The 13,172-nt window shown below is 46.4% G+C and overlaps 1 protein-coding gene across 50 annotated transcripts in view; it reads left to right on the top strand.

The window, feature by feature from the left end:
- pcsk6 (proprotein convertase subtilisin/kexin type 6) overlaps window positions 1-13,172 on the top strand; it is a 92,628-nt gene that overhangs the window by 38,758 nt on the left and 40,698 nt on the right. For all 50 annotated transcript variants that reach the window (XR_005472941.1, XR_005472948.1, XR_005472949.1 and 47 more), the window contains exons 11-12: window positions 610-727; window positions 12,505-12,693. Coding sequence is in view for 41 of the 50 variants with exons in the window: in XM_038969080.1 (XP_038825008.1) it covers window positions 610-727; window positions 12,505-12,693 (307 nt within the window). In the remaining 9 variants the exon portion in view is untranslated. The remainder of the gene's footprint in view (window positions 1-609; window positions 728-12,504; window positions 12,694-13,172) is intronic.

Below are 13,172 nucleotides of genomic sequence, written 5' to 3'. Positions count from 1 at the left end.
ACACAACCTAGACAAAAACCCTAGACCAGACAAAAACACACATACCACCGTCGTCACACCCTGACCTAACCAAAATAATAAAGAAAACAAAGATAACTAAGATCAGGGCGTGACAGTTTCGTATAAATCCATCATCAGCTGTGTAGTAGTCACACCAGTTCAGGATATGCTTCCCCCCTGCCCTGCTTCCCCCCTGCCCTGCTTCCCCCCCTGCCCTGCTTCCCCCCTGCCCTGCTTCCCCCCTGCCCTGCTTCCCCCCTGCCCTGCTTCCCCCCTGCCCTGCTTCCCCCCTGCCCTGCTTCCCCCCTGCCCTGCTTCCCCCCTGCCCTGCTTCCCCCCTGCCCTGCTTCCCCCCCTGCCCTGCTTCCCCCCTGCCCTGCTTCCCCCCCTGCCCTGCTTCCCCCCCTGCCCTGCTTCCCCCCTGCCCTGCTTCCCCCCTGCCCTGCTTCCCCCCCTGCCCACCCCTGAAATGAAAGAAAGAAAGAAAGAATGTAATAATTTAGGGCAGCTTTCTCTTTAGAAGCTTCACTCATCCATTTAGACACAGGTCTAACTCCTCCTCATCTCTCTCTCCCTCTCTCTCTCTCTCCACCCCTCCCTCTCTCTCAGTGAGTCACCTGTATGGCTTTGGGCTGGTGGATGCGGAGGGTATGGTGGTGGAGGCTAAGAAGTGGAGGAGTGTTCCTACCCAGCACACCTGTACTAGGATGTCTGAACGACGTACCAGGTGAGGAAGCAGCGCCCTACCGGTTATGTGGTTCCCTTTGTGCCAAGAGAAACTGTAACGTTCTGAAAACATTTAAAAAACGTTCAAATACCCATTCAGGAGGGCTGTGGTATATTTGGTGAAGCATTCAGAATGTTTCAGATAGAACTGTAAAGAATAGAGCTCAAACAATTCCTTGTTCTACTGGACACACACACACACATACACACATACACACACACACACATACACACACACACATAAACACATACACATTCAGACACACACATACACACACACATACAAACATACTTACACACACATACACACATACACACACACGTCCTCCTCCCTCACATAACCACTAGTGTTATATTCTAGCTGTTATAAACTGTAATATGTGAAAAGAGGGATCTGATGATTATAATGCTTTGTAATTAAATGTGTTTATTTTCATCAGGAGGATATTGTCAGTAATTGGAGCACGTCTACGCATGATGAGCTCATAGCAGGCTGTTGAAGATGCGTAGCGTCTAGGTGTTTATGAAGCACATAGAGGCACTGACTATTAATATTATATATTTGTAACGGTTTTCTTCCAGGGGTGAAGGAGAGGACCAAAGTGCAGCGCGGCTAGTGTTAAACATGTTTAATAAAGAACAAGTAAAACACTACAGACAACAATACAAAATAACAAATGTGCAAAAACCGACACAAAACAAGCCTCCTATATATGATTCTCAATCAGGGACAACGAATACCATCTGCCTCTGATTGAGAACCATATTAGGCTGGACATAGAAACAGACAAACTAGACACACAACATAGAATTCCCACCCAGCTCACGTCCTGACCAACTAAACACATACAAAACAACAGAAAACAGGTCAGGAACGTGACAGAACCCCCCCCTCAAGGTGCGAACTCCGGGCGCACCCCTAAAACTCAAGGGGAGGGTCTGGGTGGGCATCTGTCCGCGGTGGCGGCTCCGGCGCAGGACGAGGACACCACTCCACCACTGTCTTTGTCCCCCTCCTTAGCGTCCTTTGAGTGGCGACCCTCGCCCACGACCTTGGCCTAAGAATCCTCCCCAAGGCCCCCACATGATTTAGTAGGTAGCTCAGGACAGAGAGGTAGCTCAGGACAGAGAGGTAGCTCAGGACAGAGAGGTAGCTCAGGACAGAGAGGTAGCTCAGGACAGAGGGGCAACTCCGGACTAATGGCAGCTCCGGACTGAGTGGCAGCTCCGGACTGAGTGGCAGCTCATGACTGTAGGGCAGCTCATGACTGTAGGGCAGCTCATGACTGGAGGGCAGCTCATGACTGGAGGGCAGCTCATGACTGGAGGGCAGCTCATGACTGGAGGGCAGCTCATGACTGTAGGGCAGCTCATGACTGTAGGGCAGCTCATGACTGTAGGGCAGCTCTGGCAGCTCCTGACTGGCTGGCGTCTCTGGCAGCTCCTGACTGGCTGGCGTCTCTGGCAGCTCCTGACTGGCTGGCGTCTCTGGCAGCTCCTGACTGGCTGGCGTCTCTGGCAGCTCCTGACTGGCTGGCGTCTCTGGCAGCTCCTGACTGACGGACGGCTCTAGCGGCTCCTGACTGACGGACGGCTCTAATGGCTCGGGACAGACGGGCGGCTCTAATGGCTCGTGGCAGACGGATGACTCAGATGGCGCTGGGCAGACAGATGGCTCAGATGGCGCTGGGCAGACGGATGGCTCAGACGGCGCTGGGCAGACGGATGGCTCAGACGGCGCTGGGCAGACGGATGGCTCAGACGGCGCTGGGCAGGCAGGCAGCTCAGACGGCGCTGGGCAGACGGATGGCTCAGACGGCGCTGGGCAGACAGGCAGTGCAGGCGGCGTTGAGCAGACGGCCGACTCTGACCTGCTGAGCCGCACAGTAGGCCTGGTGCGTGGTGCCGGAACTGGAGGTACCGGGCTGAGGGCACGCACCTCAGGGCGAGTGCGGGGAGGAGGAACAGGGCTCTGGAGATGCACTGGAAGCCTGGTGCGTGGTGTAGGCACTGGTGGTACTGGTCTGGGGCGGGAAGGTGGCGCCGGATATACCGGACCGTGAAGGAGGACACGCGCTCTTGAGCACCGAGCCTCTCCAACCCTACCAGGTTGAATGGTCCCCGTAGCCCTGCCAGTGCGGCGAGGTGGAATAACCCGCACTGGGCTATGCAGGCGAACCGGGGACACCACCTGTAAGGCTGGTGCCATGTACGCCGGCCCGAGGAGACGTACTGGAGGCCAGATACGTTGGGCCGGCTTCATGACATCCGGCTCAATGCCCAACCTAGCCCTCCCAGTGCGGCAAGGTGGAATAGCCCGCACTGGGCTAAGCACGCGTACTGGGGACACCGTGCGCTTTACCGCATAACACGGTGTCTGACCAGTACGACGCCCTCTCACTCCACGGTAAGCCCGGGGAGTTGGCTCAGGTATCCAACCCGGCTTCGCCACACTCCCCTTTAGCCCCCCCCCCCCCCCCCCCAAGACATTTTTGGGTGAGCCTCTCGGGTTTCCAGCCACTCTGCCTTGCAAGCGCCTCATAATGCCGCCTCTCCGCTTTTGATGCCTCCAGCTCCGCTTTGGGACGGCGACACTCCTCTGGCTCTGCCCAGGGTCCTTCTCCGTCCAGAATCTCCTCCCATGTCCATTCCTCCTTGTACCGCTGCTGCTGTTGCTGCTGCCCGTTGCCACGCTGCTTGGTCCGGGTTTGGTGGGTGTTTCTGTAACGGTTTTCTTCCAGGGGTGAAGGAGAGGACCAAAGTGCAGCGCGGCTAGTGTTAAACATGTTTAATAAAGAACAAGTAAAACACTACAAACAACAATACAAAATAACAAATGTGCAAAAACCGACACAGACCTATCTGGTGCAGACAATCACAGAGACAGGAAACAAACACCCACAAAATCCCAACACAAAACAAGCCTCCTATATATGATTCTCAATCAGGGACAACGAATACCATCTGCCTCTGATTGAGAACCATATTAGGCTGGACATAGAAACAGACAAACTAGACACACAACATAGAATTCCCACCCAGCTCACGTCCTGACCAACTAAACACATACAAAACAACAGAAAACAGGTCAGGAACGTGACAATATTATAAGATAATTAAAACAGAGTCCTTTAACGCCGGATGAACTTGTCTACACCCTAAACTTCAGTTAGTTGCAAAACACTCTTTATATTTTCTTTGGGGTGGAAATCATCAGAGTGGATCCAGGGGATTGTGAGGTGTGTGTGCGGGTGTTTAAGTGTGTGTGTGTTTGTGTGTGTGTGAGTGCACTACTTTTGAGCCCTATTCCCTATATAGTGCATTACGTTTCATCCCTATAAAGTACATTACATTTCATCTTTATTCTCTATATAGTGCACTACTTTTGAGCCCTATTCCCTATAGGAGACAAAACTGGATCCATCTAGGGTCAGTGACTGCCTGGCTGCCATCCACTTGACTTGAGAGAAACAAAATGGCGGTTGTTTGTTTATGTAACGATGTGAAGATGTCATTGCATTCCAAAACACAGAAAATAAGAAGCGAAAACTGGCACACCGTCCGGCCAAAAACCCACTCAGAAGTTAGTCATGGACGCTTAGGGAGCCACTTTGCATTGAAAGGGGCAATCAGCAGTTGCTACATCCATTTTTGGACTGATATGTACCCATTGATTCTTGAAAAATATAACATATAAATGACTCATGAGCTTTGATCAACTGTTGTAACCCATCAGAACCCAAAATATAAGATTGTTTTACTCCAATGTTTGTCAACAATGTAAATGTAAACAAACACTATATAGCCTTAAAACATGGTTAAAACTATAATGTGGATATCATGGATGGTCAGTCCTTGAATCCATAGCTCTGTTTATGATTTTAATTCATTACAACTCTCCAGCCCCATCCCTCAGCTTTTTTAACAGAAATATTGTTAGTTTCTACTGCTGATTGCCCCTTTAATGGTTCATTTCAAAGACCACTGGTTTTTACACTGCCAGAAACGCTCAAAAAGAGGGGAAATATCAAACGCTGTGTGCTTCTTTCCGTTCCCTTATCATAGGATTGACTCCTTCTCTGCCAAGTTTGACAATGGACCGAGCTGAGTCATGTTAGCTATCATCACCATGGTGCTGTTGTGCCTGGCACAAACTGGGGGACACTTTTTACGGGTGCACAGGGGAGCTGCTGGGCTATGTGTCACTATGTTCTGGTACTGCAGCTGTGGCACTAGTGTTCCATTTGAACAGAGAATAGTTTCTCATAATTCTTAGACGTTGCTCCGGAGATGCACAGGGATCAGAGGGGAGGATGGCTTGTGTGTATGTGTGAGTGCCTATGTGTGTTTGTCCATGGGCCAGAACCTCTCAACTTATTCCTGCCACATAAAACCCATACAGATCCCTGGTTGGTTGCGTGTGGGTGAGAACAGCAAATGTGTAAAGCAAGAACTACAATTAGCTACACAAAATGGTGATCCTGTGTATTTGCAGAGCAAAAATATGCAGACATGTGAACCCCTGCTATTTTAACCAGTTTAATGTAACTAACTGTACACTACAATTCAGAAGTTTGGGGTCACTTAGAAATGTCCTTGTTTTTGAAAGAAAAGCACATTTTTTGTCCATTAAAATAACATAAAATTTATCGGAAATACAGTGTAGACATTGTTAATGTTGTAAATGACTATTGTAGCTGGAAACAGCTGATTTTTAAAATGGAATATCTACATAGGCGTACAGAGGCCCATTATCAGCAACCATCACTCCTGTGTTCCAATGGCACATTGTGTTAGCTAATCCAAGTTTATCATTTTAAAAGGCTAATTGATCATTAGAAAACATTTTGCAATTATGTTAGCACAGCTGAAAACTGTTGTTCTGATTAAAGAAGCAATAAAACTGGCCTCTTTAGACTAGTTGAGTATCTGGAGCATCAGCACTTGTGGGTTCGATTACAGGCTCAAAATGTCCAGAAACAAAGAACTTTCTTCTGAAACTCGTCAGTCTATTCTTGTTCTGAGAAATGAAGGCTATTCCATGCGAGAAATTTCCAAGAAACTGAACATCTCGTACAACGCTGTGTACTACTCCCTTCACAGAACACCGCAAACTGTCTCTAAGCAGAATAGAAAGAAGAGTGGGAGGCCCCGGTGCACAACTGAGCAAGAGGACAAGTACATTAGAGTGTCTAGTTTGAGAAACAGACGCCTCACAAGTCCTCAACTGGCAGCTTCATTAAATAGTACCCGGAAAACAACAGTTTCAACATCATCAGTGAAGAGGCGACTCCGGGATGCTGGCCTTCTAGGCAGAGTTCCTCTGTGTTCTTTTGCCTATTTTAATCTTTTCTTTTTATTGGTCAGTCTGAGATATGGCTTTTTCTTTGCATCTCTGCCTAGAAGGCCAGCATCCCGGAGTCCCTCTTCACTGGAATGTAAAGAAATTATCAGTGCTTTCTCGCTGGTCACACACTGGTTGAATCAACGTTTTTTCTGCATCATTTCAATGGAATTACGTTGAACCAATGTGGAATAGACGTTGAATTGACCTCTGTGCCCAGTGGGATGTGCTTTTATGGTCTGTCCTACAATCTTAGAAAAAAAAGTTCCAAAATGGTGCTTTGGCTGTTCCCATATGAGAACCCTTTTTGGTTTCTGGTAGAACCCTTTTTGGTTTCAGGTAGAACCCTTTTGGGTTTCATGTAGAACCCTCTGTGGAAATGGTTCTACCTTGAACCCAAAAGTGTTCTACCTGGAACCAAAAAGTGTTCTTCAAAGGGTTCTCCTATGGGGACAGCTGAAGAACCCTTTTAGGTTCCAGGTAGCGCTTTTTTTCTAAGAGTGCAGGAAGTCAGTTAGCCAATGATATGTGACGGTAATACAATTTCATATTGGCTGCTTTCTATTCATTCTGTCACTGCTCATGTACTTCCCTTAGTAACACAACTCTCCTCTATCACCCCATGCAGTCTATAATACAGTCGAAATTTGTCGTTTCAGAAAAGGGTAGCCTTTAGGGTAGCAGTATGTTTCACATGTCTGGTTGTCTTTGGTTTGTGAGTGGCCCCAGGCTTGCATATCAGTGATACTGCTTCTGACTCAGTCCTTCACAGAAAAACAGAAAGGAAAGAGAAAACATTACTTTGTTTTGAGGAAACCCTTAAAAAAAAAACATTCACCACTTTGCCACGGAAACATATTGAATAGGTTCAGAGCTTACTTTTTTCTCAAGGATGCTCAAGGCAATCTTCTTGTTTAGAAAATCATTTTTGAAAGGCTTTAATGTATTATCTTCACATTCCAACAGAAGCTTTCGCAGAAAGTTATTCTTAAATTGAAATGCAATACTTGAGATGCTTTTTCTACCTCTTTCTGGGAATAGGCTTCTTTCTTTCTGGCATTGTGCATCTTTCACAATGAATATGAGAGAACCAATCTCAATGAGAGAACCAATCTCATACTGTGGCTCTTAGCCAATAAAAACAGTCCTCAATCAGCTCTAAGAGGTTAGAGGTCAGCTGGGTTTTAAGATGGGGAATAAGATGGAACATTAAAGTGGACAATAATATCCACCACTGCCTTATCCCAAATCGACCCCTACTCCTCCCTCTCTTAAGGCGTCCGCATGCATTACACCTGAAACAGTTCGGAACAGTTAGTGCATTTATTATGACAACATTTTGTGATGTCTTTGTCTGTTTTGGTCTTCGGGCAAAGGTCTTCGGCTGTTCGTGTGCACTACATTTTTTCTCGAAGGAAGTCGAAGTCGGTAGCCGAAGTCTACACCCCTTCGATGGTGATTGGTCAACAGTAGGGATTCTTCAACGTGAGACAAATCGTTTTCATGCCAACATCTTAGTTAGATGTAAAATTGCGCAACTAAGATCTCTTTGGCAAAATTTATGACAGATTTCTTGAATTATCTTAGAATAATTCGGACTATTTTGAGGTGGACAAACCATACTATTGCTAGTACTCGTTTTTCAAGTGAAGGTGTTTTAAAGGAGTATGGGTGTTATGGGTGTGGACTGGAGGCGAAGTCAAGTGCAGGAGAGCAGAGTGTAGTTAACAGGCGCACTTTTTATTCTGGTCCAAACGAAAGCACATAAGTACATAAACATGCCCAAAACACGGAACATAAAGAAAAGTCTGGCGCGTGACAATACACACATAACATAAAACAATTTCACACAAAGACATGGAGGGGAATGAAAACCAGGTGTGTATGGAACAAGACAAAACAAATGGAAATATGAAAAATGGAGCGGCGATGGCTAGAAAGCCGGTGACGTCGATCGCCGAACGCCGCCCGAACAAGGAGAGGAGCCGACTTCGGCGGAAGTCGTGACAATGGGAGCACACTCGTTCGGTACGCCTAGCCGGTTTGCCTAGTTAGGCACCAGCCGAACTGAAGCATGTTGACGCCTTTACTCCCTTGGCACATGTAGATCTAGAAACATTGTTGAAAAAGCTAATGAGAAAATATTTGTGTAAGTTGGAGCTATTACCAAAATGTTCATACATATTGCCAGGAATTGTTACTGACCACATGAAGTATTTACACGTATCAGATCCTTTCAGATCTACACAAGTGCCTATAGGCCCTAGGGCAGGGGTCACCAACCCTGTTCCTGGAGAGCTACCGTCCTGTATGTTTTAACTCCAACCCTGTTCCTGGAGAGTTACCGTCCTGTATGTTTTAACTCCAACCCTGTTCCTGGAGAGTTACCGTCCTGTATCTTTTAACTCCAACCCTGTTCCTGGAGAGTTACCGTCCTGTATGTTTTAACTCCAACCCTGTTCCTGGAGAGTTACCGTCCTGTATGTTTTAACTCCAACCCTGTTCCTGGAGAGTTACCGTCCTGTATGTTTTAACTCCAACCCTGTTCCTGGAGAGTTACCGTCCTGTATGTTTTAACTCCAACCCTGTTCCTGGAGAGTTACCGTCCTGTATGTTTTAACTCCAACCCTGTTCCTGGAGAGTTACCGTCCTGTATGTTTTAACTCCAACCCTGTTCCTGGAGAGTTACCGTCCTGTATGTTTTAACTCCAACCCTGTTCCTGGAGAGTTACCGTCCTGTATGTTTTAACTCCAACCCTGTTCCTGGAGAGTTACCGTCCTGTATGTTTTAACTCCAACCCTGTTCCTGTAAATAACGAGATATCCTCAGCTCACCCCTAACAAAGGTCTCTGAACACTTCCCTCTCTAAAAAACATCTCACTCAATATGAATAGGCTATTCTGTGCACGTGTGCGTGTCAGTCTGCTAAACCAAAATCAACTTAGATCTTCCATGATTTACTGTAATACTATCCTGACTGCCTGTCAGCGGTCCAAATGTCATCACCTCATATGACTCCCTTGGATAGGATCTGGAGCCTCCTGATAATAGAAGTCAAATGTCTAGTGAGGAATAAGGGTTTGATTATGTACAGTAGCACGTCCATCAAAGACTGTGTTCCTGCCACAGATTCTTAACACAGGGTGCGTCCCAAATGGCAGCCTATTCACTAGATAGTGCACTACGTTTGACCCATTTGGGATATAGCCACAGTCAAGTATAGCAGCACTGGAGGGCATTGTGGACTGTTGTTTGCAACGTGACACTCTGCTTTGATTATTGATTGGTGACAATCTGTCCTTCAGTGTGACATGTCACACTCTGTCACACATACATGCATGCAAACACACACTCTCTCTCTCTCTCTCTCTCTCTCTCTCTCTCTCTCTCTCTCTCTCTCTCTCTCTCTCTCTCTCTCTCTCTCAGACAGACAGACAGACAGACAGACAGACAGACAGACAGACAGACAGACAGACAGACAGACAGACAGACAGACAGACAGACAGACAGACAGACAGACAGACAGAGAGTCTCTCACAGAGAGTCTCTCACTTACTCACCCACACACACGCATGCAAGCATGCACACACACTCAGACACAAACACACACACACAGGCCTGTTGGTCTTCAGTTGGATTTTCATTAGCCTGGAGGCTGAGCCAATTGATTGCCTATGCTGATCCACCTCCGTCCAATAGAGTAGTGGAAAATATCCTGTCAGGTTTCATGAGAGAGATGAACATTCACATGACTATATCTCTGCTGTGTGTCTGTGTGTGTGTGTGTCTGTGTCTGTGTGTGTGTGTGTGTGTGTGTCTGTGCCTATGTCTGTTTGTGCGTGTGTGTGTGCATGTGTCTGTGTGCCTGTGCCTGTGTGTGCGTGTGCCTATGTCTGTGTGTGCCTGTGTGTGCGTGCCTGTGTGTGCGTGTGTGCATCTGGATGGGGGGATTACACGTTTTGGATGGGGACATAGTTCTGTGTCATCCAAATCAGTGTTATTGACTTGCCATCTGTGGGTCATAAACAAAGCAACTGTGATTCAATGTCTTTAATGGTTCCCCGGACTATCTGCACTGACTCCATCTTGCACTGCCTCTATGCACACTCACAAGAATGTATACACCATATACACACTCTATCACACAACATCATCCCAGACACTTTTACACAAAACCCACACAAATTCAGAGACACTACATACACACACACACACACGCATACCGACAACACAAACACACACACATACACATACACGCACATACACACACACTTTTACACTCATCATTTGCTGCTGCTACTTTGTTCTTTATTTTAATCTAATTATTATCTATCCTGATGCCTAGTCACTTTATCCTGCCTTCATGTACATATCTACCTCAAATACCTCATATCCCTGTATATAGCTGCACATTGATCTGGTACTGGTACTGCCTGTATATAGCTCCACATTGATCTGGTACTAGTACTCCCTGTATATAGCTCCACAGTGATCTGGTACTAGTACTCCCTGTATATAGCTCCACAGTGATCTGGTACTGGTACTCCCTGTATATAGCCTCACATTGATCTGGTACTGGTACTTCCTGTATATAGCTCCACATTGATCTGGTACTGGTACTTCCTGTATATAGCTCCACATTGATCTGGTACTGGTACTCCCTGTATATAGCTCCACATTGATCTGGTACTGGTACTTCCTGTATATAGCTCCACATTGATCTGGTACTGGTACTCCCTGTATATAGCTCCACATTGATCTGGTACTGGTACTTCCTGTATATAGCTCCACATTGATCTGGTACTGGTACTCCCTGTATATAGCTCCACATTGATCTGGTACTGGTACTTCCTGTATATAGCCTCACATTGATCTGGTACTGGTACTCCCTGTATATAGCTCCACATTGATCTGGTACTCCCTGTATATAGCTCCACATTGATCTGGTACTGGTACTCCCTGTATATAGCTCCACATTGATCTGGTACTGGTACTCCCTGTATATAGCTCCACATTGATCTGGTACTAGTACTCCCTGTATATAGCTGCACATTGATCTGGTACTGGTACTCCCTGTATATAGCTCCACATTGATCTGGTACTGGTACTCCCTGTATATAGCTCCACATTGATCTGGTACTTTCTGTATATAGCTCCACAGTGATCTGGTACTTTCTGTATATAGCTCCACAGTGATCTGGTACTGATACTCCCTGTATATAGCTCCACATTGATATGGTACTGATACTCCCTGTCTATAGCTCCACATTGATCTGGTACTGGTACTTACTGTATATAGCTGCACATTGATCTGGTACTGGTACTTCCTGTATATAGCCTCACATTGATCTGGTACTAGTACTCCCTGTATATAGCTCCACATTGATCTGGTACTGGTACTCCCTGTATATAGCTCCACATTGATCTGGTACTGGTACTCCCTGTATATAGCTCCACATTGATCTGATACTGGTACTCCCTGTATATAGCTCCACATTGATATGGTACTGATACTCCCTGTATATAGCTCCACATTGATCTGGTACTGGTTCTCCCTGTATATAGCCTCACATTGATCTGGTACTGGTACTTCCTGTATATAGCTCCACATTGATCTGGTACTGGTACTTCCTGTATATAGCTCCACATTGATCTGGTACTGGTACTCCCTGTATATAGCTCCACATTGATCTGGTACTGGTACTCCCTGTATATAGCTCCACATTGATATGGTACTGATACTCCCTGTATATAGCTCCACAGTGATCTGGTACTGGTACTTCCTGTATATAGCTCCACATTGATCTGGTACTGGTACTTCCTGTATGTAGCTCCACATTGATATGGTACTGATACTCCCTGTATATAGCTCCACAGTGATCTGGTACTGGTACTTCCTGTATGTAGCTGCACATTGATCTGGTACTGGTACTTCCTGTATATAGCCTCACATTGATCTGGTACTGGTACTCCCTATATATAGCTCCACATTGATCTGGTACTGGTACTCCCTGTATATAGCTCCATTCTTCTTTATTTTATTCCACTTTTTTTGCTCTGGATCGTAAGCAAGCGTTTCACAGTTAAGTCTACACCCGTTGTATTTGGCGCATGTGACAAATAAAATAGCATTTGATTTGATTGATGTGTTTTGTCCCAGCCACCTTGGAAAATGATGTGCATTACATGGTTTTATTGAACAGATAGTGTAGTGACATGTTGACAAATAGGAAAAAGAATGTGTCAAGGTAAAAGGAGAACGCGTCACAGGGCAGTAGGTCACATCTTAACCAATGGCATACCTGACCTACTCTACCATAGAAAATACAGGCTTTCTATGGTCAGGACGTGACAGTAAGAGGCAGCAGCACTAACTGCTAGACTACCCAGCCCACACATACTAACTAGTTGACCTTGTTCCCCTTCCTGCCAGGTACATCCGTGCAGACCAGAGCCTGAACAGCACCATCACTAGCACAGGGTGTACGGAGCAGGCGGAGCAGCATGTAAGCTACGTAGAACATGTGGTGGTCAAGGTACTGATTGTCCATCCACGACGAGGAGATCTGGAGATCAGCCTCATATCACCCTCAGGAACACGCTCACAGCTACTGGCCAAGAGGTGAGAGATACACACGGACACACACACACATGAACCTCGGTCTACCTCTCTGGAAGACAACTTCTTTACCATTAGAGGAAATTCCTTCCTGGTGTGAGATTGACATTGGACTTACAGTCGTAGGCAGGGCTACTTTTTCACAACAGCGTGATTCCAAATCACATCTGCAACACACGCACGCACGCACGCACACACACACACACACACACACACACACACACACACACACACACACACACACACACACACACACACACACACACACACACACACACACACAATCACAATCACAATCACACACACACACAAGCACAAAGCACAAAGTGTGACATCAAATACTGTTGTGAGGAAGACACAAGTGAGGAAGACACAAGTGAGGAAGACACAAGTGAGGAAGACACAGCGGCACTCTCCTTTTATTTTCCACAGAGTGCCATAATGATGTTAGTCAACTTCAAAACAGCTCCCTTTCTCCCTGC

Source organism: Salvelinus namaycush, chromosome 30, assembly GCF_016432855.1.
Source record: "Salvelinus namaycush isolate Seneca chromosome 30, SaNama_1.0, whole genome shotgun sequence".
Taxonomy (NCBI): Eukaryota; Metazoa; Chordata; class Actinopteri; order Salmoniformes; family Salmonidae; genus Salvelinus; species Salvelinus namaycush.
Note: the sequence above shows the minus strand (reverse complement) of the source record. Positions and strands in the feature narration are given on the sequence as shown.